The sequence below is a fragment of the Syngnathus typhle genome, linkage group LG21, assembly GCF_033458585.1.
Source record: "Syngnathus typhle isolate RoL2023-S1 ecotype Sweden linkage group LG21, RoL_Styp_1.0, whole genome shotgun sequence".
NCBI classification, from domain to species: domain Eukaryota; kingdom Metazoa; phylum Chordata; class Actinopteri; order Syngnathiformes; family Syngnathidae; genus Syngnathus; species Syngnathus typhle.
The window spans coordinates 8,164,794-8,191,089 of NC_083758.1; the positions used below are offsets into that span (position 1 = coordinate 8,164,794).

The window sequence follows — 26,296 nt, forward strand, 5'->3', positions numbered from 1 at the left end:
CAAATTGAACAGAATCACAGCAGGTTTATAAAGCCGCGTTATGCTAGCATGTTAGTTTTACATTTCACAGCAATGTAATCTCAGCTAAACATTTATTTCTTTATAGATTCAGGCCATCAGTTTCACAGATAAATACAAAGGTTTGCTTACGTCAATGTCGGAAAGCCTCGTCCTCGTCGACATGATGTGATAATCTGCAAAAAGTGACACATTCAAATGAAGTCTGCAAATTGCAGACACGGTCAGTCGTATTTACACGCAGGAAGCGCGTATTCACATTAAATAAGATCATGTCGTCTTTATCGCCATGACGTTTTCACAACCTGGACAATTGAGAAGAGTGTGCTACCTCAAACTGGGGTCCCCTCACCACCTGGGGGTCTGCAAAATACTTTGCAAAAAAAATTATGACAGCATGTCCTATCATTATGCATGAGTTCAGTCTTTTTTTTTTCTTTTGAGATCAAAAAGTGTACTTTTTGGAGACTGCTGCTGCTTTTTTAAGAGAATAAAGGTGTTTAAAAATACAACTTTATTCTCAACGGTCTTAAAACTTTTTTTCTGGGGAAAAAAAAAATTGATTCTAAACACTCACCAAAATCAACTTGTTTTCCTAGCCTTTGTTGAAATTTGTTTACCTCAAGTTTGAGAGCCCCTGCTCCGCCTCGTGTCCAAGTCGGAACAAGACAATCTTTGAGCATGCGTCACAGAAATAAATATTTGCTAATTTTCATCTGGATTGTTAGGCAGACCTGGCACCATTGAGTCAAGCATGCATCCATCTTCTTCCCTTCAAGTGTGTCTCTTTAATCCCCACACGGCAAAAAAGGATCCACGCTGATTGTTGCTCTTGCGTTTCGCTGGTGGCGCTCCAAGCGGCGCTACGCTACGCCCGCCCGCCCGCCTCCTGGCCGTCCGTCTGTCATGCCGTCAGTCCTTCGGGAGCTGATTGCGCCTGTTGCGGCTCTTCCTGCGATCCAGCAGGGGCTTGAGCTTGGCCAAGTCCCCCCTGAGAGGCCCTGGCGGCGGGTGCAAAACACTCTTCTGCTGCTCCTGCAGCTCCTTCCTCTCCTTGCAGAACTGCTGCAAGGCCAAACTCTCGGCCTCCGGCGCCGCCTTCGCCGCCGCCGCCGCCGCCCAGGGCCACGCTGAACGCCCCCTTTCGTTCAGCGCCCTGCCGGTGGCGGCGGCGCTCAGCACCCGCAGGCGGATCTTGGCCACGGTGCGCTTGAAGCCGTTCTCGGTGGTCAGGCAGTAGTAGAGGCCCTGGTCGGACGGCTGGGCCGAGCGGATGAGCAGGCCGTGCTCCGTGGACAGCACGCGCTCGCTCAGCTTCACCTGAGGTTCGCAAAATGGCCGGACGGCCGTAAATGGGGGGATTTCATTTGTTTGGCGCCAAATGATTGGACGGCGGGATAGTCGGACATCACCTGACCTCCTTCCTCCTGTCGTCGTCTCTGTGAATGAGCCAGCGGATGGACGCCTGAGGCGGCTTGGGCAGGCACTCCAGGAAAGTGGTGTTGTTGCGCACGCCGTACTGCGTCATCTCCACCGCGTTACGATATGCTAACGGACAAAAAAAAAAGAACTTTTTAATCCCGGGTTTTTTCATTTCCCAGCTTTGAGTCACCTTTCAGGTTGAATCCTCGGCATTGGGTGAGCGGATTTCCGTGCATGACGTCCTGCCTCCTGCTCCTCCTGTAAGCAAAGCAAAGCGAGGTCAGGCGGACCTGCGTCAACGCCGACCCGGCGCGCCGCTCCGACCCGCTTGTCTGTGTTATGTCTGCACACGCTAAAAGCGTCTCCACTGTCAAGTGCGCCTTCAAACGGTCCACTCGTGTCCCAGCGCCACCATCCTATTTTTACCCGAATTTATCTCATTGTTCAAGAGTGACATCGAAGTCTGAGAACAATTCCGCTTGGCGATAAACAACGCGAGGACACTCGGGGTCACCAAAAGTAAACACCTTTTTCCGCTGGGGTAGAAGCGCGAGCAGCTGAGTCCGTCCCAGGCGCAGTACGGATCTCGAGCCAGGCAGCAGTCGGCGCAGGCCGAGCCGTACGCGTGGCAGCGGTGCAGCGACACCTGCGACACGCCTAGCTCCGAGCTCGCGTACAGTTGTTGCTGCAAACACCACAAGAGTGACATCGTCGCCTCCTCGCCTCAACCCGCCGACATTTGAGAGGCTTACTTTTTTCGAGGAGATTCTCAAGTTGGTAACCAGAGCTTGGTTCTGGAAGGGGAGGCACACAAAGTTGAAATGACACACATTGGACATTCAGGAAGTGGAAACACACGCTCGGTGGTTTCAAAGTAGGACATGCAGCTGCAGCCCAGCCGCACAAGTTAATCATACAAAGCTGCAGGAAAAAAAAAAAAAAAAAATCCAGTTGCCTGGCTATCATCAAAAGGTGAGACCTTAAAGACTTGCAGCTCCTCCAGAATGAGATCCTTGTGCAGGGAGCGATTGGTGGGCAGGGCGATCACCTTCTGGACGCTTCCTTTGTCTGTGGAAAGAGGAGCAGTGAGTGTCAAGAGCTGGCTGCCGCTCAACAATCCGGCCTGAAGAAACAAAACGGCTGTCTGCCCCATCAAACAGTGGGGAAGCGTGGATAAAAAGGGCGGCGCCGTCCGTCCGTCCTCGCTTCGCAGGCTCAAATTTGTTTTTCTTCTTAGGCAAGAACAAGTTTATTTTTTTCTGCCCTGAAAAATGACACATTATAAAAAAAATAAAATGTAAGGATATAGATATAATATATAAATATAATAATATAAACATAAAAAAGTCCAAACCTGACAGGACTAAAAACGTCAGAACATTTTACTTCATTCGGGAAAAAAAATGAATGACTGAAGGCAAGATGTCAGAGTCAAATCCTTACCAGTTCCCAGGAAGAGGACATGGTAGTTTCCGTCGGCGGCGGCCACCTGGTCCACGGCCACGGCCGTGTACTTGTAGTCGGCGCCGGTGCGGACCACCAGGGGTCTCCTGCCCACCGGGTAGATGGGATTGAACATGATGGGGTGGTTGCGCACAAAGTTCACCACGTCGTCCGGAAACTCTTTGGTGGTGTGAATGTCGGGCGTGAAAGCTCCTCCGGGGCACTGGACAATCACCAAAGATTGCTCGATTATGTCAAATTTGAGTGACAGGCCAGCAAATACAGCGCGCTAGCTCACCGTTCCGGGTCTGGGGTACGGGATTCGTCCCTGGAAGGCCACCCACTGGAAATTGGGTCCGTCTCGATGCGCAAAGGGCCCGTTGAAGACTGTGAGGATGTCGGCCATGTTGTACACGCACACCGCCGAGCCTTTGAAGACAGAGCTGCGGGGAGCGCACCCCGAAAAAGGTCACACCGGGTCGCTGCGCACGTTTACATTTAATTCGTCGGAGTACGTCGGGGGAACAGAAGCGCATTGTACCGAGCGGATTTGGACGTGGAGCATGCCGACTCAATTAGACATGAAAACACGCGGATCAGGTGACGCGCCCCTGACCATTGGCCACGCTGAAAGGCGAGCCGCGCAGACAGAAGCAATCAAAATCACGCAAAGCGCCAGCCGGGACGTGCTGCGAGGGAAGCGAATGCAAGAAAAAAAATCAAATCTATCAAAAATTTGTTAGTTCACCTGGTGGACGTGAAGACTCCAAACACCAGCAGGCCTTTGGGATGCTCGCTTTCCAGCAAAAACACACTTTCTGCAGGGAGCAAACACACAAACATTGGCTGCAAGAAATTGTTGCCAAAAATCTGGAAAAGTCGGTGCCGCTGTGACGCGTGTGTGGCTTTCAATGGCCCGTGCAAAGTTTCAACACAGTCAAGGAGGAAACGAAGTGCCGGCCGGCCGGACTCACCCAGCTCGTCAAAATGAGTCTCCGTGCCGTCCTCCTCCAGAACGGAGCAAACCATCCTGGCCTTGAGGTAGGTGGTCCACTTATTGACCAAACTGCGCTGGCCTCCTATGTCGCTCTGCAAAAGGAGAACGAGCCTTTCATCGGACCCGCGTCTCGGCGAGAAAAAAAAAAAAACGCTCAACGGCGCCACTTACTGGACAGACGCGCGCCACCATGCTGTGGATGTTCTTGGTGTTGCCACTGTTGTCCGTCAGCCTCTCGCGGAAGAAGAAGTACAGTTTGGCGTCGTTGGGGTCCGAGCCGTCCGGGATCAGGTGGGCGTCCACGAAGATGGGCTCTGATTGAAAGAACGCCACCGATAAAAAAAAACGTGTTCAGATTGCGAGGCGTCCCGCAGGGCGTACCGCTAAGCCACTTGGAATTGTGCTGGTCTGTGCGCACGGCGTTCCTCTTGGTCAGGCTGCGGAAGATGGCCGCGTCCGTGCCCATGAAGTCGATGTACATGCCAGAGAAGAGCTCCTGATCTGAAAGGACAACAAACAGCGCCATTGAGAGTCCGAAAGATCCGGAAGTAGTTGGATTTCATTTGATGTGGAGGATTTCATTTGGGTATGTTGAACAAAATTGCAATGGATGAAAAATGCAACTCATTATAAAAAAAATAGATAAGACAAAAATGTGTTTATATATATTCATCATAAAAAAAAAAAAAGATAATTTAAAAAATGGCAAAACAATGCATTCATTAAAAATATACAACTTAAAATAAGGCTTGCAAAGATGACCATTTTATTTGCGTGTGATTCAAAATTATATATATTCATCAAAAAAAAAAAAGATAATTTAAAAAATGGCAAAACAATGCATTCATTAAAAATATACAACTTAAAATAAGGCTTGCAAAGATGACCATTTTATTTGTGTGTGATTCAAAATTCCAATGGATGAAAAATGCAACTCATTATAAAAAAATTAGATAGCTAAGGAAAAATTGTGTTTATATATATTCATTTAAAAAAAAAGATAATTTAAAAAATGGCAAAACAATGCATTCATTAAAAATATACAACTTAAAATAAGGCTTGCAAAGATGACCATTTTATTTGCGTGTGATTTATTGGGCGTGTTGCAACCTACTGAGCATGATGGAAACTGTGTTGACCTCCGGGTTGAAGGAGCACCTCCCTTTTCCCGACTCGGACCTGGAGTCAATGTGAAATATTTGCTCCTGTCGCAAAGAGAGCCGGGAGAAGGCCATAAATATCACACAAATGACTTGTCGAGTCTTGACAGAAAGCTGCAGAACAAATCAAATCTTCCCTTTGAGCCCCCAAATCCCCCCGAGGCGCCCTGGGAACGGTGACGGCACAGTCGCCACGGTAACAAGCCGCGCCATCTGCCATCCAAGTGACGCGCGGGAGCGGCGGCCCAATGGGGTCTTCTTACCTCCGGCCGGCGCCCCCTGTTGACGTAGACGCAGACGGGACTGTAGGCGCCGCTGCCGCACATGAAGAGGTGCGTTCGGTTGTACGGCTGCACCACTCGGATGAAGTTGCCGCAGCCGTGCTGGCGAAAAAAAAAAAATCCAAAGTCAAACAAAAATATTGGGAGTCAGTCTCTTTTGTCCTACCGAGTGAAAATCAGCATCCAATCATGTTTGTGACCTTTTGTCGTAAATCATGACGAGCTATTTGATGTTTTCATGCTTTATTGCACGTGTCGTTTTCCTGGCTCACTTGAGTGCTTTTAACAAAACAGCATTCCAATTCAGCCAAGATCCACTCCACTTTATCGGGGAAGAGCAGCCTTGGATCAGGAAGTATGTGTGTGTGCGTGTGCGAGCGGGGTTAAGAATCCCAAGTCCGAGCAGCCAAGTTGAATATCCCGGCGGTCGGATATGGAAAAAGTGAGGGTTGAAAAACGAGAAGGCGGGCGGAGCGCGCGAGAAAACCAAGGGATTAAAGAGACGCTGCGATCCAGAGCGTCTCCGCCAAATATTTGCGGCAGCGCGTCTCCCCGAGTCCAGCTGTAGTCACTCGGGAGATGACTGACGGACAGACGGATGGAAAATAAAATCCCCCCCCCCCGACACGTGTAGCCTCATTTATTTGTCTGAACCGTTTCCCGCTGCCAATTAAAGCTGAGCGGAGACGGCGGTGGATCGTCAAGACCTTTAGTGCGGCGATTCATTAAAAAAAATTCCGAAGCTTTGATTCCCCCAGTAGGCCTCACACGCCTCGCCCAGATGACCCTGCGGACATCTGCTGCCGGACCGGACACATGTGGACCGAGAGAAAAAAGGAAGTCCCAGAGGGCAAAGTCCTGAAGCGGTCCAAAAGATAAATCCGACAACAGCTGAAAGAGATATCGCTGCTCCCAGAAAAAAGAAAGAAATAAAAAGAAATGATGTCAAGACTCCCCCAATTCTCAGTAACCATCGCCGTTGTGCAAAAAATACGAAGAAAAATGTGAATATAAAAATGAAAAAAATAAATAAAATAAATCAACTTTATTTGGGGTTAAATAAAAACAAAGACAAGATAAAAAATATTAATAATAATAAATAAATATATAAGTAAAATGAAAAGATATCTAAATTACCGTGGGGTCTTTTCCAGCCATTTGGCATTCGTCAATCTTGCTTGTCGACGCGGGCCAAAACACCTGCAAAACACCAAAAGCTAATTAATGGCGACAACCCTTCCCCACCACGGACGGCGCCAACAGACGACCATGAATATGCAAATGTCAAGCTGTGATGAAATTAAAGGGGGGGAACACATGTTGAGGGACGGGAAAAGGTGGCGCTCCGTGAACGCTTTCCCATCTGTTAAGGTGCCTGCCTGGCTGGCGCCGTCCATTATGCTCGTCGAGAGCTACCTCGGCGAAGCGTCGGCGCGCTCGGGTGCTTCAATGGCACTTTTGGAGCACCCCAAACGCTTGTCGACATGCATGTCATTTGCATAAAATGACTGAAGAATTTTTCAGCACACAAACACACTTTGTTCCTTGCGAGCTGGGATCACACAACAAGAATCCTGACCCAATGTTGACCAGAATGTTCAAATGGGACTAATTCAAAAAATGAATGACGAGACGGACCTTTTGCACGGCGTGTGTGATGTTGTTGATGTCCATGGAGAGCACGTGGTCCTTGCATCCAACGTACATCCGGTCCTGGTCCTCGTCCACGTGCAGGATGCGGTAGTCCATGGGCCCGTCTGAGAGCGTGTAGTGCTCCGACAAGGCGGCGCTCTCCAGCTCTGTCGTGCAAGAACAATCAAACAACTACTTTAGACATTTGATAAAAAAAAAAAATCATAAAGTGTAAAAGTCAAGGGTTAGGGTTAGGGCCCCTGAGGTACTTCATTGGAAATTAGGAGCCATTGCAGCCAATTTTTGTCCTACCAATAATGACCGGACTCTAAGAATAACATTTCTATCCATAAAGTCCACCCTGACCTCCTCCAATTTGATCTGAGTGAAAACAAAGCTGCTATTTATTTTCATTTTCTCCGAGTTGAGTCAATGACTTGGCGGATGCGTGCGAGCGACGTTACAGTAGGAAAAAACCTTCTTGTGCTCATTAAAGGCGCCCATTGTTCCACATGGCGAGTAAACATTCCCAGAGCGGCTATTTCCAGAGATAAAGCGCTCGCTCGCTCTTCAGCCTCATGAATATTCACGGCTCCTTCAATCGGAACGCCAAAGTCACTTTTTGTTTTAGCGTCAAGTGGCAGCGATGGCGAGGCTCGAGTGTTTCAAGGTTGAACGCTTTCCCTCAATTCCTTGCGCGCTTGAGCTGTGGCTGTTACTGGAACTTTTCAACAAAGTCAGTTTCACTTTGCAACATGAAATTTAAGTAGTAAGAAAGAACACTAAAATTGCCATTTGACGTGAAAGCCGCCATTTTGAGGTGATTCACTTTTTGGCCAAGAACTATTTGGCAATTTTGAAGAGCCACTTTGACGTCAACTCAACACGAAAGATAAATACTACAACTTCTTAAACTTACCTTTTAACTGCGAAGCAAAGTCACCGTAAAACGCCACATTAACTTCAAACAGATGAGGGGAATATTAAAAAGGCCTGCCAGGGTGTGAGCAAGCCACGCTAAATTGAAAACACACACACGCACAAACGAGGCACAATTGCGCCAAGTCATCTCCGACACGCTCCAACTTGACTTCATTTTTCCTCACATTTGCCCCTGCGAACACGACGAGGAATGCTTGAGGACGCTAAACTCAAAAACCCTGCGAGGAAGGACACAATCCAACCGCAAGCCCCAAAAAATGCCAGCAAAATCAAAACTTGCCATTTTGTGGGGAGCTTTTCAAGCCAGCCTGGCCAAAATGGCCGCACCAGAAATCATTGCAATACTCTGGAAAGAATGTTGTCCAATTTATCCGGGAAGTCAATCCATTAAAAGACTCCAAGGGGGGTCCACAAAGTCCGCTTTGGCGTGGTACATATATATATATTTTTTTGCTGGCCTTTCAACTTTTTTTAGAGGAATCAAAATCAAGACACTTCCTATTGGGCTTCTAATTATCTTTAGTTCCCTTCAAAACATTCCGCAGGTTGGGGCGCAAATCGCCCGTGGCTCCTCGGACACGAGCCCGACGCGCCGGGTCCGGTGTCATCCGGCACCACGCCGACATTCCATTTCGCGTACGTTTCCCACATTCCCTGGCCGGACAACAAGATTTTTGTTGTTTGGCTTTTCATGCCGTGAGAGTTCCTCGGGCCCACGTGTTGCTCCGTTAGTCAAGCGTGTTGGCATCACGCAAGGAGGAGTTCGTGCAAAGCCAAAGACGGGCGGGAAGGGGAGGGGGGTGGGGGCTGACACAAAACAGAACAAATCAAGGGGAAGTGGGCCATACGGGTTCTGACAGTTGGCGGCTTTTCTATTATGCATGTGGGCAGGTGGGACTTTGACCCCTCGGTGAAATGCCGCCATAATAAAATCCGAGAGGATCCGATGCTGCGGCGACCACAGCGGGGGGAGCGGAAAGGACAAGTTGACCCCCCCGTCTGTCCAGTCCCCCAAAATGGTCAACTTAGCAGAAAGTGCAGGGAGAAGGCAAGATGTGTTAGGACTTGACGGGGTTCCAAACATGTCCGAGTGATCAAACAGCCATTCATTCCCGGCCGTGCCGGTAAACAAGCGACTTTGAAGCGTCGGCAAGTCCATAAAAGAACACGTTTGTTGGCTCGGAATTCTGCTCATGTTGGAGGCGGGGGTTTTGGAGCGCTCCGAGACACAAAAAGGATCTTGAAGTTGAGACAAAAGTGTCATTTGACGCAACTCGGCGTCATCTCAGGTTTCATTGAGATTTTTGTTTTGCTGCAAATCTAAAGACAAAACAATGCAAATTTATTCTCAGAACATTTTATGGGAATTATGACTTTGGACCCTGGACCAGAAAATTGGCCAAACCCTAGCCAGACCAGACCAGACTGTCATCCGGCCACTCAAGAGATAAAAAATGGCACTCTTGGCATGTGGCACGATCAGGCAGGACCGACCACCCAGGAAGTGTGGCGTCAGACGGCATTCCCGGCCGGGAAAGTGGACCTACAGCACTCGTGACAAAACGTCTTCATTCATCAACATCCTGCTTGAGGACTGCCGCCAACTGTCAATAAGCCCATTCCAATCCAACGGCTCCTTCATTGTCAAGCCAAAAGAAAAAAAAAAAGGTTCTTCCAATTTGGAGCCGATGGACTAACGTTCCGAGCTACTTTGGTGAACCACCAAGCCAGCTACCCAGGTTTATAATCCCGACGTTCCCCAATTAGCAGCCAGGTCGCACGCATCTTTCCCTCTCACACGAAAAAAAAATTTGGCCGTAAAAAAATGCCTTGAGAGGCCGTCAACTGTGCGCCAAGCTAACAGATGGCGACATAAACCTCCACTGTGAGGACATAAGGGCCAATCAGAAGCAGGATGAAGGTCATTTAGAGAAAGTGAAAAGCAGAAGCAAGACGTCCAAGGTTGAGGGCCGTCAGCGCCCGCCGGCCCCTTGACCTTTGAACTTTTGCCGACCTGCCGGGACCTCTGCGTGCCGCCCCGAAGCTAACGTCTCTGTAACCGGATGATCGCTCATCTGCTCGTCTTTTTTAAGTCATTGCGCGAGCGAGGGTGGGGGGGAGGAAAGGGGGGCGACGCTCACTCCTCCCTCATTTGAATCGCCAAAAAGAGAAGATTAAAAATACAGGAGATTGCTGTCACGTGGAGGACACTTGCCAGAAATTCCTGCATGGCTAACAAAGCGGGCGTTTGGAGTCTGAGCGGGATGGAAGCCATTACATTTGGGGACTGTTTAGTTTCGCTTGTAAAATGCGTGCTGGCGCAGTGACTCAGCACAAAGATGTTTTCAGCTGAAGGAACGAACACGGGAGCTCTGACTGACATCCCTCGGGGTGATTAAAAAAAACGAGGTGAAATCTAGCGGCATAATCAATCAGTCGGCACGGCGTCCGCCCAGCAGGTGAACTCTGGATTTTGAAATAAACATTCCTTGTTTTTGGGAGCAGCTTACGGCGAGATCACTCATGAGAGCAAATGATCCAAATCGGGCCCAAACAAACACCTGAAATTCCCGCCAAACGTCAACTCGCGCCAATTTTGGGTGGCCAGCAAAAATCACTCTTCGATATTATAGCCTGGTCGTCACGCAAGGAAAATAATCAATAAACGAGGCGTCGGGCCGCTCTGAAATATCCTCTCGGCTGACACCGGATCCGACCCCGAGGCGGCTCGGTTGACGCCGGGACCCCCCCTGGCCCCCGCTGAGAAGTTGCTGCCTCCGACATTCCTTCTCTGGCCTGGCAGTGCTTACTTACACGAGGCTTCCCGTGGCAAGCCGCAATTAAAGCCGCACAAGAAATGCGGCTAACCCAAATAGTCGCCATGAGTTAGCGTTAGCACGTGCGAAAAGACGCTTGATCTCCTTTTGCGGCGCGTGTGCTTTCTTTTTTCGTTTTTTTTATTTCTTCTCCACGCCAACGTCGCACATGCTGATGCAATTAAACAAAGCGCTACCGTGCAGGCATCTCACTCTAAACAGAAGCAGGCCGGGAGTTTGCTAGCGTTTTATTTGAATGCTAATTTTAAGGCGGGTAAAATGACTCGGTAGAAGTAGAAATGATAAAGAATAGAATTGCAGAAATAGAATGATGAAAGCTAAAAAAAAAAGATTGCATCATCAACTAACTTTCCCAAACTAACTTGATGACTTTATGACTCCAGCTGACCCACAAACGCCCTCAATTCAAATATTCACACGGCATTCTACATCTGGGAAATTAAATAAAACAAAAAGCCAAGAGGATTAAAATTTAACGAGGAGCGGGTCGCTGCGGTGCAGCTCTCGGCGGGACGCCAGCCGCCGCCCGTGCGTGCGCAATCTGCCATATTTAACAGATAAAGCAAGAAAAACAAACAATTTGCGTGAAAGCCGCCGGCTGTGTACTCGCGCTACTAATGAATCCATCCACGAGCCGTGTACTCGGCTAATGAAGGCACCGCCGGCCAAAACGTGGAAACGGCGACTCGTTAAAGCGCAGAGGCATTCATCTTTTATGGGCTTACCGTCAAATGAGAGGAAGACTCGGGGCAGCGGCTGAGGAAGGCCGCCGGCGCCGGAGAAGACGCTCACGAGGAGGACGAGAAGAACCGGCGGCATGGCCAACAACGATGGCGCCGATGATTGGCTCATGGCTGACCCGGACGGGACGGCACCGCCTGAAACAAACAAGTTAGCGAGAACTAAAATGATTTTTTTTTACACCTCAAACTTTGATATCTTATTAAAAAGTCAGATTAGAATATCATGACCAGATATTGGTCGCGTCATCTTCCATTCCGTTCCGATCTTTTGCACAAGGACCTCTCCTAAAAAATGGATGAAGTCAATCCCCAGTTTTGGGTCCAGAACTTAATTATTGACGAGCGGCAGGTAGCGAACCGTAGCGCCGTAGGGGCTCGAAAAACGCAAAGCCTTTTTACAAGCATAAGAACCATTTTTTTTTTTTACAAGCAGGTGGATCTCTACCCTCATGCCTTATGTATGCGTACTGAAACATTGATGATTGCAACAAGGCGATGAAACTTTTAGTGCACTTTAAAAATATATATATTGGGACGGACACGCCTCCATCAATCAAGTTTTCAATTATACTGGAGGGGAACACTTTGGGGAATTTGCTGTTCCCACTGCACCAGATGGATGAGGTCAGTGTGGAAAAAACACAATTGACCTGTAGAATTTTGCAATTAGCTGTCCGATTGTAATTCATCTGCTCTCGCCTATAGTTACTAATCAAGTTCACCAAAAACATGTTCATTTCCTGAAACAATAAAAAAAATCCACCTAAGTGACCAAATTTGGTTCCCACACTGCTCGACTCGCAAAAGCGTTGCCGATGTGATTTCCAGTTGTCCGAAGGCGATGACGCGCCGAGCCTGCTTGACATCTGCTCAGCCCTCTCACACAATTTCTGCCTATTCAACTTCCCATGCACAGCTGCCCAAGTCATCTCCCCGAACGAATGAACAAACAAACGCCCCTTGAACCCGCCAGGCCACACCTCGGGACATCCAGAGTGACACAATTAGGGACGTCCAATTGGGGTACGTGGAGCCTTGCAGCCCGAAAACGTCCTAACGGGACATCTCAACATTCCAGCATCATAAAAATAGCTGAGCGCATGTTGCTACGCCACACCTCAAAGCACATGTTCATATTTGCTCCCTGAACTTGAAGCAAAGTTGACAAGATGCCGTGGGAAAAGTCACACAAATGCACCTGATTCCGCCTGATCCCGAATCTGGAAAGACACCGCTCACCTTTCAGAGGCGTCCCCGCCCCCCTTCTCCTAATCCAGGTGAACCGGGATGTTTTTTCCAAAACTATTCAAGCAAGTCCCAGGTCTCGGAGAAGGGAGCCGTTTGCTTTCTGGAGCGGAGTTAACTGAGCTGAGAGAGGAGGAGAGCGAGAAGAAGCAGCGAGGGGCGGGTGTCCTGTTACGCCTCCTCGCCCCCTCCCTTTGAGAAGACAGCAAGAGCTTTCAAGCAGGGACGACAATTTGACGATGAATTGCTTCTGCCACTTTCACACTACATTCCTGCTAAATTGCTGCATCAGCAGCGGAACGTTGGAACCTCATGTGTGGCGACAAACTTCACTCGGGTCGCTTTTTGGCTGCTTCGACAGCCTGCTGCGGTTAAGAGGCTCTTTTTTTCCCCCCCCTCACCATTGTTAGTGACAGACAAATTCAGCTTTTGAACGTAAGTACCGTAATTTTCGGAGTATAAGTCGCACCGGAGTATAAATCCGGGCCATAAAATGCCCAAAAAAGTGAAAAAAAAACATATGTATGTGTATATAAGTCGTTCCTGAGTATAAGTCGCCCCCCCACCCAAACTATGAAAAAAAAAAAACGCGACTTATAGTCCGGAAATTACGGTATTTGGACTTGTTATTTGCATATTTGGGATTCTACTCTCAGGGAAAACTCAAGAGGTGTCGATAAGGCGGTGGCTGCTTTTGGAACTGTTTTGAACCGGGCCTGTGGGAAACAATTAGAGTTTGGAACGTAGGATCGACTCAAACAAGCAGGTGGACCTTCAAGTGAGATCATCTGGTTTAATCTTGAGGATCCGCTACCCTGATAGGGTGTGAATTTTTATTATGCTTTTGGATGGATGCCAGTGTGCTCTTTGTTTGGGTTCCACATTCCTCATGGATGTGGAATGTTCATATCAAGCCTCTTTTCCAGCTGTTTTTGGAGGCAAAACAAAGGAGATGAGCGCAGCGGCAACTCGCGGACCAAGCAAAGCAAAGCGATTCTTCCCAAATTCAGCTCGGGAAAAATTCAGTATCGGGTGACCTGTTGTTCTAAATAATGATATAGCTAATGATATCAATCAACAAAAGCCAGCCTACCGTTCTTGATTATTATCGCTCGCGTTAAAAAAACAAAAAAAAAACAAAGATCAAAAGTGAAGTGGGCTGAAGCTTGATGCAGGCGGAACTCCAGGCAAATCAAAACGGAAGCCCGTGCGTGTTTGCTGCTTAAAGTAAGTCACACTCGAGCTATCATTTGAGCTACGTGCTTTCATAAAGTGCTTACTTAAGACATCTCTTTGATGCACAAAACTTTACCGGGGCGAGTAATCAAAAACAGACTTGGACGGCGTCATCAGCCGTGTTTTTTTTTTTCTTTTTACGATGGAGCACATGTCGATGTATTCAGGCCAGAGTGACTTTGCAGATGCGCAAGATTGATGCTTCAATCCCCACACCACAGCTAAATAACGCCCCCCCGTTTTACCGTCATGGTAAACTCACAGGTGGGATCTTTCCACGTGCTTGACGGATGCTCGCCTTATGGGTTTTCTTGTCGAGAAGATCCTGTGGCAGGCCCAAGAGGCATCTGGCTTTCATTTTGCATCCCATCAAGCCGCGACTGATTGCGTTAGCGGAATGATCAAGGCACATTTGACAGTTTGTTTTGCGCGCGCCACATTTGCATTTCATTGGCATTCCCGCACGGCCGGCCGGCCTGCTACACACGTCGGGAGAATCGAATCAATATGGAATTTGACTTTCGTACAGTAGACACGCCATGCTGAGTCATCATTCATTCTAATCAGCGGTGGACAGTAATGGTGAGGTTGTGTTTGGGCAAATGCCAGCTCAGCATGTTTTGAAAACTTTTGATTTTTTTTTTTTTTGGAAAATTGCACGGAGGACCTGAGCAGATTGCAGAGGAGCCTTCGTCTAATTTGCTCTATGGAGGCGAGAGTTAATTAAAGATGCTGCCTGCTCATTTACTTAGCACGGCTATTCATTATTGATCAGAACCCCGAGAGGTCCACAGGGCGGTCAAGTCATCAAGTTAATTGAAAGATGGCAAAACGACTGATTAATTAAGGCCGGGATAGGATGGAGATAAATGGGGAGAACAAGCATGAGGTACGGCAGGGGAGGGAACCTTGTGGGATGGACAAAATTAGAGGAGCAATCTGGAGGTTCTCATCTTGAGGTGTGGGGATGCTTCACAGACATCATCCTCAGGGAGACGTCTGTGGAGAAAGCAAGAAGGTGACAAATTTTAGGACGCAACTGGGGGCTTCGTGTCACGTCTGATCAGTCTCACAGAGAGGTTGAACCTCATTTGTGGAGGGGGGCCTGGGGGATGTTTGATAGAAGGCAGCAGGCACGAGACGTACTAATTTGTGACAGAAAGCAATACGTGACTGAACATCTGCGCCAAACAAACCTGACCAAGGAACTAGAGGTTTTCATTTTGAAGCCTTCTGCTCCTGAGGGATGGGCAATATTTTACAGAAGGCTGCAGGGGACCTCAGGGACAAACCAACTGATTTCTGGAGGCTGTCTGGGAGATGTCTCACGGAAGGTATTCAGGCGAGTGAACCTCCGGGACGGCGCCTCGGGTCACGAGACGGACGCGGGGATGTTTCACAGAAGGAAACCTGGCGAGGCAACCTCGAGGACAAACTCATTTGCCGAGGTGTTTACAAGTTCAGGGATTGAGTGGTTCCACGATTTCTATTGCGAGTCACCCCCCGGCGAGGACACATGGGAACAGACTTCACGCATCGGTATCAAATGCCAAGGTCGGTTAAGGGATACGACTTAACCCCTGCACCCGGTGAAAGTCGGCCATTGGTCACGCTGGATCACAAGCTCCGTCTGGTAGTAAGTTTGCACGTGAGGGGCTCCTGCGGCTGCTTCAACGATAGCCACTTCAGGGCAGACAGTCCATCTTGGAAGTTTATTTTGGCGTGGCCCACCTGCTTGTCCACCGTGTTTAAAGCACTCTTTGCCAACCGTCGGACGTTTACATTCTCCGGGATGGATGACGCTGCGGCCCCTCGCCTGCGGGCCGCCGTGTGTACATTACGCCTTCCTTGGGCCCTCCCAAACTCTTATGTTGCCATGCTTGGACTAGTAAAAAGTTGCTCTTCTGTTTTAAAACCATCCAAAGACTTTGGCCTCCAGGAGACGACTCAATTTAATTATGACTTGTGATTGACATGTGGAATGGATGACACGCAAGGTGAACCCCTGACCTTTAAATGAGGGGCTCTGACTGACTGGAAACACCCACGGAAGATTCGCAAAGAAAGAAAATCCCACCCCGGGGGAACGGCGCGGCTCGTCGGTGGCGGAATTGATATTTTCCCGTTATCTCCTCTGGATCAGTTTGCGATGGCGCCTGCTGTCAAAAGTAATCACGACAGATCTTATCGGAAGTCGGGCTAAGGTGGGCCAATCGTCCACGCCGATTATCGGGAAGTTTAGCGGAAGGTTAAAGCAACATTTTTCCCAATCCGTGCAAAAGCAGGGACAAAGGACCACCAAGTGCTGGCCATAGCTCAATGCTAGTTTAAAGCTAGCAGGCCAAAACAATATTAACGTTGTGCTTATGACCCATTAAAAATAAAATAGCGAGACTGAGCCTGGATTAAACGCGTTGTCAGGTAACTGTGCCATTCCACAGTTAAACAAAATCACATGTCACCGACTCCTGTTGGGAAATGGCGCCACCAGGTGGACGAGCAATGTATTGCAAACCCAACACATTACAAGGTTGTTTTAATAACATTTTTTCAGAACTGAAATAGTTTTTTTTTTTTAGATGTACTTGAGTAGTACATGTACATCATAAATATATATGTTGCATATCAATCTATTTCTTTATCAATGTAAAATGATGAAAGGCCAGATTGCCACATGGGGGTGACGTCTCCACGTTATTAACATATATACGTGAAAAAATAAACCTCCAAACTGCATGAAACACTGGTTTGTTTATCTGAAATATTTAGACATTTTCTTACAGTCAATGATAGTGTTTTTCTATTATGATTCACTCACCATCAATCAATAATCCTCAAAGATTCATAATAATCCTTCTCCAGGAAAGGCAGGAAATTCCTGTCTTCTCTTTTCATTTCCGCCCCACGTCAGCGCTACAATTGCTGCAGTCATCAATAAAATGAAGAGGTGAACATTGGGGAAATACTTTGCATATTACTCGCACATGTAGTGTCAAAGAAAACAGCTTTGGAATGTCTAATGCAGTTTAGTGTGTCTTGAAAACCTCGTACTTAGAAATCCAGGTCCTTCCGGATGGCCCCGAAGAGGCGGACGAGGGAATCGGCCCAGGCCCGGCGGCGCTCCGTCCCATTGGCTGCGGCGGCCGCGGTCTGGGCGGCGTAGACCAGCGTCAGCACCGTCCTCTCAAAGTCTGGCGCGCTCAGAGGGCGGCGGTGACGTCCGTCCAACCGGGCGGACAGACGCAGGACCTCCGGGAGGCTCTTGGGGAGGATGTCGTCGCAGGTGAGCTCCAGCGAGCGAGCGCCCCGCAGGGACGCCAGCTCCGGGTCGGGGATGACGAGCGGCTCTTGGCGCCGGATTGTCATTCCGGACAAAAGGATCTGAAAAGAAAATGATTGACTGTCCCAAGAGCGCACGAGAGTTGAACTTGATTTTGTGGTGGAGAACAAAAGAAACACATTCCTGGTTTTCCTGCACTAACCTCAAAGAGGAGCTCCACATCTTTCACAGACTGCAGGAAGGAAGGATGGAGCGGCCAGGGTGCACCACGCTTTGGATGCAACGCCGCTGGGTACAAAGCTGACAAGTATCAATGTTGATTTAAAAAAATAATAAAATAAAATTGAGTTTTGAATATGGACAAGACCACCCGCTAACAGACTTGACCATTCCAATGATCGTTCCTTGAAAATTGAACACGTTAGCAGAGGTTGCCGGGTTTACGCCCGTGCGGGGAATTTGTAATCCCAGCGGGACAACAAAGCTACGCTAATTAGTGCAGCTAAACGCTCGCACTATTTGGCTGGAGGCAAACAAAATGGAGGATGAAAGGGAAGGAAGACATCTCGTCAAGCCGCCCGGGGAACGCGCTCGTCTACGGTCGGCCCGCAAAAGCAGGCGAGTGGTCCCTCGAGGCTCACTGAGCTCAAGTCGGGCGCCGACTGCGACGTTGCCTTTTTGTGGTGACAATCCACAAACAAGCTTCCCTCCATTTGGCAGCAATCAAACGCAAACAAGTTGTTTTAAGGATCACGTGACAAGACAGAAGCTATGCGAGAAATTCTTCACAGATCAAAACAAGACCTTCCGATCCAAAGAATGATTTATTTGTCGCATTTGAAAGTGCGGCGCCCTCACCTGAGCGAGGATGTTGAGCGGACGCCAGGCCGCAGAAGAGAAAAAGCGCCACAAGCACGTCGGAGGCCATCGGGAAGCGTCTGCTCACCCGTCCGTCGTCTCGTGTCATCTTGCACCGACTCCGTCTGTCATCTGGAACCAATCAGACGTCTGGACCGGACCCGACCTCCCTCTTTGGCGCGGCTCGCACGCCGACTGGACCTGAAGCTTTTTCTTGCCATTAATGTTTCTCCCAAAAACAATATTGAAAACGTGGAGTAAAAGTGTCATTGATGTGACCGGAGCCTCAGATGCTTTTGGTTCCAACGAGAGCAAAGCCTGCTTGGGGCTCTTATCAAAGAGGGGTGGGGGGTTAAACGTTGATATCTGCCGCCTTGTTGTTTGCCGGCGCCTCTTTTTAATTTCCCTCAAGAACGCCGGCGGAATATTATCCGCCTTTTAAAAAGTCCACGACCGAAGAGCAAATCAGATCTGCTGCGCTTGTTTTGTGTGCGTACGTGCATGCGAGCGACAAGCTGTTCTGCACCCGGCAGTACAAGTAGATATGAATTTTTTTTTCCCTTCCATAAGCTTGGAGAGACATAAACACAGAGATTACGAGTGGGAGAAACTAGTCGAGCCCACTCGGATACGACATTACAAGGAAAGGTGGAGAGGCTCTCAGCATTGTGCCTGTCCTCCAATTCAAGAACAGTGTTAGTGGTGTGATGCTTGTCATTACATTTTACTGACATCACACACGTGGATATATACCGGCTATGAGTAAGGGCGCAGTGGTGGCCTTGGCCACAGGGGGGCAGTGTGGAGACATTGATGTCTTGGGGGGGATAAAATAAAACAAAACTGCAGTCATTATGGCAAAGCAGTCAGTAATCAGTCAGTTTCCCCCGTCTTTAAGGGGAACGCAACAAACACAATTGAAGTCACTCGGTTTTGGACTTTAAAATGAATATCCTTATTTTTTCCCCCGGCCGCAAAGTGATATTTCATCTCGCCATTATCGGACCCAATCAGCCTCAGCGATTGAAGCTTTTCATTTGTAGTGGTCAAACTTTGGCGACAGCGTAATTAGCAATTAAAAGTGGACGCCACAAAAATCACAGCGAGTGCGTGTGCATGTGGGGGGGGATTCCGCAAAGGGCGCCGCTCAACTGATACCGAACGAGACATCCGACTGACTCATCATTAGCGAGTAGAGCTAGAGGTGATGAGGCCTTGACAGCCCATTAACTGACATAAGCCAGTGATTCCCCGAGTCAGTGAGTCAGGATCCAAAAAGGGCGCAAGGACGGAATTAATGAGACGGCGGGGCGGCAGATGCACAACTTGCGGAGGCCGAACGGAGCGAGAGGAGCGACGGACATAAGAGGCTTCCTTCCGCACGAGATCGAGGCCTGAGTAGAATCTTTCAGAAATAAAACACGGCCGGGAGGAGCGTTCATGAATATTTACTTAAGAAAAATTGAGCCGGCGCAGATGATTGAGTGATGATGAAGTCGTTAGTAAGACCACGGGTAAGCGTGGGCGCAGGGGGGGGGCTAGTTAGTGAAGCTAATAATACAACTTGGACACGAGGTGGGAAAATAAAAATGACAGGCAGAAGTAGTATCAGGAAAAAATGAGAAATTGATTGGCTAGAGACCCCCACAGATAGGAGAACATCTGGAAAGATGAACACCTGGACATGGAGGAAGCTGGAGACCAAATTGGAAATCACTGTTGAGATAAGAAGCTGATTGGCTGGAGATTCGCAATGGATGGAAAATCCTCGCCAGCAAAACTCAACGTCCGGAAGGTCTGCGATGGCCGACACGCGGACCGACTCGACCTTCGCACTCGCACGGGGAAATAAGTGTCACCCGTTTAGCCGGAATAATTGTCCCCGAGGTATACCCGTGGAAATATGACTCGTGGCGTGAATCAAAGGCACAATATTCACTTTTTAATGAAGACAAACAAGCCACCTGCGGCCGGGCGGCTTGTTAGAGAGCAACGGGGAAAAAAAAAAAAGCTCTCCCTCATACGGAATCAATAACTTTTTTTTTGTAGAACAGGTGGTTAACAGCGAAGTCATATTTAATGGCAATTCTACAGGCGGCGCTTTTGGTTTTTACCTCAGCTGGGAAAACAAACAGTATATTGGGCAACTCAAGTGTGGCGGCAGCATTTTCATTAGATTGCCCATTTGTCTGCTGGCACCTGGATACAAATGTTGTTTATTAGCAGGAAGCTGACAAAGACATTAAGCAAAGGTCAGGAAATGAGAAGCAAGGCATGGAACATTTTTATTCCTATTTTCTAAGCTGCATGAATAGGCAGGCGGGCGGGCGGGCGGGCGGCTGTGAAGGAAAGAACTCGGGAGGTTACAAAGTTGGCAGAGTGGGAAAGTTTGACAGGTTTGCTAATAAGAGCTGGTGAGGAGACAGCGTGATGCCGCCATGCTGACTTTGCAATAATCTGCTAATTAGTAGCAAAAGTGCAATGCGTTGAAAAGTGGCAGCCCACCACCATTTTCAAGTCTTGGTATTCGCATTAATTGCTCACCTTGCTTACATGGAAAACATTCAAACCCAGCCTTCTGTTTAGTAAACATTCATTACGGCGCGAGGTGGCGATAACGGCGTGTGCCGAGCGAGCCGCGATACTCATTTGCATACGGTAAGGTGCCCCCGCAAAAGGGTTAATAGAGTGCACGTGAACTTTTTGTCCCGAGAGACTCCAACTGAATTAGCCAGCCTGCCCGGAGGAGCGCCAGTGCAAGAAAACAAGAGGAAAGGAAGGTGAGCCAAGACAGACATGGACACCATGCGGCAAATGAGGAGGGGAAAGACAATCAGATCAGTCCATCTGAGCAGAAAGTCAATAAAAGCACAAGGCGCAATCTGACACAAGTTAGACATTAGTCACACATCACTCATATGGGGGAGGGGGCGAGGAGGCGGCAAATATGCCCGTAAGGCAATGGCGGGTCCGTATCAATTCTGCTAATGATTTGGATTTGCTACTTCATTAAACAGCACGTTGAGCCGTCTGGTCACAACGGAAGCGGCGCTTAACGTGCTGCTGCTAATGACGGCGTCTGCCAATCACCGCCGAGAGCCCGGCCAGACAGTTGGGTTGGTCGTCCGCCCCCCCCCGGCCCGGATTGACCCGACGACAAACGGCAGCCTGGCTAACGGTAATTGGCATCTTTTTATTCACTCGTAGGGAAAAAAAGATGAAGTTTGGTTAGCGGAATCAACATTAGTTCTCAGTGAATAATGCAGAATGATGTCTGCATTTTTTAATCACACACACAAAAAAAGCAAACTTTCTACATCTAAAAAATATTTGACTACTACTGTTTAACCAAAAAGGGCTCAGAAGAAGTGAACGTTTATGGATATTTTTATTTTTACAGACTTTTTGTCACAACAAAGCCGGGGAGCGTCGGTTTGGTTGTTGTAATTTATTTTTACATTGTAGCCGTTATTTGTTTGAAAGCAACTGAGAGAGAGCGACGGACGACATGACGACGTCCAAGCAGACTTCACATGTAGCCAAAGCAAACTTAAGGAGGGGGGGGGGGGGGGGGGGAATGACCAAAAGAAGCAAGGGTCTTAATATTACAGGGATGCCCCCCGCCATCCATTGAACTGCAAAACAAACATTCTCAAGACACTGACTAGTTTTTTTTTTTTTTTCCTGTTAGTGACTTTCTCAACCTCACCAGAATAAGTAAAAAATAATTCAAGTGTTCCTAGTTGTTGTCGTTAGCCAGCATGGTGATTGGTCGATGGATACGGGAAAGACAATGTGATATGTAAGCAATACAAAAGGAGCTTTCCGCAAAGTGGGCGTAGTTATATTAAAACAAAACAAAAACCGTTCCGCTGACTTTTGTACAGTGCAATTCTACGAAAGGCTCTTGAACACACATTGGAGAAAAAGAGAGAATAAGTCCTATTTTGGTCAAGTGTTTTTTTTAGTTGTGTTTGAGGGGGGAAAAGGGTAGTTTGGAGAAGTCGATTGCGCAACTAAAGAGATTTAAAACATTTATCAAGGACAAACTGTGTCAATTGAACAACAATACATATTTTGGACCGAAAAATTACTCATTGAGAAATCTTTTTTTTAAGCAGACTTTCCAAAAGACGTCTTATTTTTGCAGAAAAAATGATGATTCCTGGAAAGCCTACTCTTTTCCATCGCGAAATAGGACTTGATTCTCATTCCACATTTCAATTCTTTCTGTCCAACTCTCCTTTGTACAATTCAGTATGCCGAGGGGAAAACACACGATGACGTAGCAGAGCGACTTGAAGTGCTAATAAGCCTTGTGTTTTATTTGAGCGCGCACCCTCCACCTGTCCACCACTGGTGGCCATTTACCAAACAAAAAAAAAAAAAAAAAAAAAAAAACTACAAAAGAGAGGAAAGCACATCTCGGAGGAGTAGGAGAAGAAGAAAACCACTAGACAGGTAAGATGAGCCCCCGCTGGAGCTTACAGACAAAAGCGGCGAGGAGAGGGCCACCTGGTTCTGTGCCGAGTCCAGTCTCGTTGGGCTCGTCCCCCCCGCCCGCCATCACTTGAGCATGGCCTTGATGTCGTCGCCGACCATCTCCACGAGCTTCTGGCCGTCCGGGGCCGGGTGGTTCTTGTCGGCGCCCTGCGGAGGACACGGGAGAAGTCGGCCGGCGTTTGTCACGTGCCACTCAGCCCGGCCGAAAGGCAAAGCCACTAATATCGTTTCATTTGAAGCGCGTGTGTGTGTGTGTGTGTGTGCAAAACTCTCATGCAAACAACTTCTGACCTATTGAGGTTAAATTTAAACCACCGACTGCATGGCAACAATAGCACAGTTGGGACAAAAAAAAAAAAAGGGCTCAGCGGTATTAGCGCAGGGGTCGAGTCCCGTGGTGCACCTGGGAACACAAAAGGCCTCTTGTTTGCCAGCAAGAGCTGCTGTGAATGAGCGACGCCAGTCAGCAGGCTGGAGCATACGCCCCAACGTGGAGACCAGACTGCAATCGACGGGTCTGTTCGTGTGGCCTCATCGAGCGGTCGCCGTGTCAACCGACCTTTTCTAGCAGGACCTTGACGCAGGCAGCGTGGCCTTCGAGGCAGGCGTAGATCAGCGGAGTGAGGCTGTGCTTGTCGGTAGCCTGCGAGGAGGTGGCTTATTAGAGACGAGAACAAAAATAAGGCGGCGACAAAATTGCGCTGACATTGACGTCCGCTCCCTTGGAGAGGAGGAACTCCACGATGCTCGTCTGGCCAAAGTCGCACGCCAAGTGGAGGGGCTTCCTGCCGCCTTCCTCCAGGGTCCGGTTGACATCTTCATGCTGAGGGAGGGAAGGAGGAGGAAGAAAAAAAAACACCTTAAATATGAGCACCTCAATTGATGACATCACTTGTTTAGAGTGCGGACGCAGGTGCCCAAAGCAAAGGCTCAAAACGCCAAAGTGGATCAGTGTGACCGGCGTAGATCCGGTTACAGCAGGGTCTCGAATGGTAACACCCGATCCCATTGGGAGGCGGTCGTTTAAGACACCGAGCTGGACCTTCGGCAAACTCAGATTCAAACTCATCATTGACTTTCCGTTTAGGTTCCTGCAACAGCCAATTTAGGCAGCACACCAACGGATCCAAACATCACGTTCGTCAACAAACAACCCGCCTTGGGAGTCTTACCAGTTTCCTGCCCACGTCCCTTGGGCAAGCGTTTAGCGCAACAAATTACTTCCTGCGACATGCGAAGTTTGAAAGCACTGCCCTTGTACTCGACCAGTGCACCATTTTTGAAAATCACTCATCTTGAATTTGTAGTTAATTCAACTGCGCTCACTGGTATGACAATGTTCTCAGCTACGACGCGACCTAACCGGTAACGCCACCCTCGTGCATTGAACAGAGGCCAGCGAAGCAGAATGAAACTCCAGCTGTTCATTACGGCAGTTGTAGATCACGTTTGGCTAGGCAGGCGCGTGCGGGCTCTGACGTTTCAGGTAGCAGCTACATGACAGATCTAATATTTGCAAATCAGTTCATCCGAAAATGACTAAAACAAACCACACACGAGAGGTGGCGGCACTTGTCACGTTCCAAATGGGACTTAAGAGTTTTTGTGAGCCAGATTCAACGCTATCTTGCACCTTCAAGGAATGCAGAGATTTTATTTTGCTTTTCTGACAGCCACTGTGTAGGGGTCACACATTAATCGTCATACTAGTTACTTGTGTTAATAGCCTAAGCAAGCAATCATGCATATCACATATGCTGTATGTATAACATTTAACGATGGCTTTTCTGTTCATAGAAGTGAGCACAAAAGCTGTAATGTGACGACAGGTCTGTTCCTGTCAGCGACGTCGCCCCTCAGCACGTCACAATGCTAAAGCTAAGCGACCTACCGAAATGCTGATATCCAAACAGTCACAGTAAAAAAAACTCGTATTTTGACCTGACAGCTAAAAAGCACATTAAAGACATGATGTGACAGTTCCATCCGCGCAATCAAAAGGCTCACGAATCAACTTAGTGACGCTAGCCAAGCGTGGCTAACGTCAGCATGCTAAGGCACTTTTTCGCACGTCGGCCACTTGTCGGAGGAGCATTAACCTCGCCTGAGTGACTCCACCGGCATCGGATTGTCCCCCCTCTCTTTTCGGCACCTGTCTCTTACCGTCTTCAGCATGGATTGCACCTCTTCCAAGTCGCCGGTTTTCAGCGCCCAAGTCAAATCTTTGTCCCCCATTTTGTGCGTGTGCTGCTCAAAAGTGGTGTTACCCAAAAAATAAAAAAGTTAGCTTAGTTGCTAGCGGAGGGGAAAGTCTTCCTGTCGTCGCGGACAGGTTTAAAGCAACCCTCTCGACGTCAGAGAATAGCCCGAAAGTTGAGGGACGGGATTTCGTTCGAACCTGACGGTGATGAAAATACGGAAGGAAGCTGAAAAAGGCTGAAAATAAATCAGCAGGGGGGTGTGGGGGGGACGCAAGTTAGCAGAAAGGGATCCGCCTTTCGAACACGAACACTTCCGGTGTCGTCAACCGGAAGTTAACCCTGAAAAAAGAGACGGACGAGTTATTTACATTATTATTACGATTATTTAATATACTCGTTCCACATATTTCATTACTATGACGATACCAATCGTAACGCAATTAAAAAATGTAATTCTGTTCTTGTAGAACAATAATTACATTCACTTTTGGAACAGTACAACGATTTAGAATTATAATATTACAGTAATTGCATTAATATGAAAGAAAATATGTCATTTTTATAGCATTTCAATTACTACACAAATCCTGACTACTAAAAATTACTATCAGATGATATAACAGCAACATAAACAGAATGAGTTTGGATTTTTGTTCACAGAATACAGCAGAAGCAGAAGTCATTTACAGCAGTGATTTAGTAATTACTTCCCTTTTTGTCCTCATGCTTTTGGATTCTGCCTAGCAACAGGTGACAGCGCAAAGGTGTTAAGGCTTGGGTGTGGCAAAGAATTCAATTCAATACTTTACTCGGGTGCTCCCCAGTCAAAGGAATTTGCGGTGAGCTATTTCCAAGTTTTCTGTGGCATTTCTCGACTGTGGTTGAGTTCATTTCAGTTAGAAGTTCAATGTTGAAAAGTGGCAAGACAACATGGCTGTTAGAGACACAAGCAGCCGCCCCCCGCAGGTAATTGAATTCATGTATTCACGGCAGCGGCGAGGTTTCTGCCTGAGCAAAGTCCTAAAGTGATTCTTCCCGTCTGTGCAACGGCACGCCGCCTCCATTTTTCAATCCATTAGCGGCGCTCGGGCGGCCGCGCTACACTACGCAAGGTTGGTCACCGTAATACACAACGCAATTTCGACACAACCCCCGGGGGGGTGGGGGATCCGGGCTTACCTCCCGCCGAGCGCATCCGCCATTTTCATTCAATTAGAACTCCCCGCGGCCTTTCGGCACCGCCATAACTGATGCTCCGACGTCGCAATTATACAATCGAGTCGACTACTTCCACATGCACGGCTTATTTCGGGATTCAATCAGTCTGTACGCAATAACAATATCAAGTCGTAACCCGGTGAACGTGTTGAGTCACTAATGCAACTCGTATTAAATTAATGTGCATGGTAATGGGAAGCAAAAAAAAAAAAAAAGGTCTCCCCCGAAAACAATGCATCCATTTTGATTTCGTTATGCTGTCCAGACTATCTCATTACAA

The 26,296-nt window shown here is 48.1% G+C and overlaps 3 protein-coding genes across 7 annotated transcripts; all 3 read right to left on the minus strand.

Annotated features, from left to right (window-relative positions):
• Positions 1–75: 75 nt before the first annotated feature.
• On the minus strand, positions 76–16,878 carry sema3c (sema domain, immunoglobulin domain (Ig), short basic domain, secreted, (semaphorin) 3C). Of its 5 annotated transcripts, XM_061268138.1 has the most exons (19): positions 16,775–16,878; positions 14,865–14,955; positions 11,458–11,610; positions 6,960–7,120; positions 6,459–6,521; positions 5,304–5,423; positions 4,995–5,085; positions 4,262–4,381; positions 4,052–4,194; positions 3,858–3,972; positions 3,632–3,701; positions 3,182–3,326; positions 2,884–3,106; positions 2,420–2,508; positions 2,193–2,234; positions 1,968–2,125; positions 1,631–1,698; positions 1,436–1,566; positions 76–1,338 (listed from the first exon to the last, which is right to left on the minus strand). In XM_061268138.1, exons 3-19 carry the CDS (start codon positions 11,582–11,584, stop codon positions 931–933), a joined length of 2,274 nt encoding a protein of 757 aa, XP_061124122.1. In that variant the 5' UTR covers positions 11,585–11,610; positions 14,865–14,955; positions 16,775–16,878; the 3' UTR covers positions 76–930. The 5 variants fall into 5 exon arrangements, with proteins under 5 accessions (XP_061124122.1, XP_061124120.1, XP_061124118.1 ...); XM_061268136.1 differs by lacking the exon at positions 14,865–14,955; XM_061268134.1 differs by lacking the exons at positions 14,865–14,955; positions 16,775–16,878 and adding an exon at positions 12,715–12,874.
• On the minus strand, positions 16,689–21,311 carry LOC133145064 (protein FAM180A). Its single transcript, XM_061268141.1, has 4 exons — positions 18,095–21,311; positions 17,439–17,536; positions 17,008–17,337; positions 16,689–16,878 (listed from the first exon to the last, which is right to left on the minus strand). The coding sequence occupies exons 1-3, from the start codon at positions 18,201–18,203 to the stop codon at positions 17,008–17,010; spliced, it is 537 nt and encodes a 178-aa protein (XP_061124125.1). The 5' UTR covers positions 18,204–21,311; the 3' UTR covers positions 16,689–16,878.
• A 152-nt stretch (positions 21,312–21,463) lies between these two features.
• On the minus strand, positions 21,464–25,113 carry mtpn (myotrophin). The gene is made up of 4 exons (XM_061268142.1): positions 24,761–25,113; positions 23,304–23,420; positions 23,157–23,240; positions 21,464–22,744 (listed from the first exon to the last, which is right to left on the minus strand). Exons 1-4 carry the CDS (start codon positions 24,830–24,832, stop codon positions 22,661–22,663), a joined length of 357 nt encoding a protein of 118 aa, XP_061124126.1. The 5' UTR covers positions 24,833–25,113; the 3' UTR covers positions 21,464–22,660.
• Positions 25,114–26,296: the final 1,183 nt, after the last annotated feature.

What these genes read in the sequence shown, in the direction of transcription:
- sema3c (XM_061268133.1), bottom strand. Translation starts at nt 12,341, where the DNA reads ATGTCAAGCAGGCTCGGCGCGTCATCGCCTTCGGACAACTGGAAATCA. An exon ending in AACCAAATTTGGTCACTTAG is followed by an intron (nt 11,611 to 12,238) that starts GTGGATTTTTTT and finishes TGTTTGTTTCAG; the next exon opens with GCGGTGCCGTCCCGTCCGGG. An exon ending in TGAGAATCTCCTCGAAAAAA is followed by an intron (nt 2,126 to 2,192) that starts GTAAGCCTCTCA and finishes TGGTGTTTGCAG; the next exon opens with CAACAACTGTACGCGAGCTC.
- LOC133145064 (XM_061268141.1), bottom strand. Translation starts at nt 18,203, where the DNA reads ATGACACGAGACGACGGACGGGTGAGCAGACGCTTCCCGATGGCCTCC. An exon ending in CGCTCAACATCCTCGCTCAG is followed by an intron (nt 17,537 to 18,094) that starts GTGAGGGCGCCG and finishes GATACTTGTCAG; the next exon opens with CTTTGTACCCAGCGGCGTTG. An exon ending in ATGTGGAGCTCCTCTTTGAG is followed by an intron (nt 17,338 to 17,438) that starts GTTAGTGCAGGA and finishes TTTTCTTTTCAG; the next exon opens with ATCCTTTTGTCCGGAATGAC.
- mtpn (XM_061268142.1), bottom strand. Translation starts at nt 24,832, where the DNA reads ATGGGGGACAAAGATTTGACTTGGGCGCTGAAAACCGGCGACTTGGAA. An exon ending in TGCAATCCATGCTGAAGACG is followed by an intron (nt 23,421 to 24,760) that starts GTAAGAGACAGG and finishes TCCCTCCCTCAG; the next exon opens with CATGAAGATGTCAACCGGAC. An exon ending in TCAAGGTCCTGCTAGAAAAG is followed by an intron (nt 22,745 to 23,156) that starts GTCGGTTGACAC and finishes TGTCCTCCGCAG; the next exon opens with GGCGCCGACAAGAACCACCC.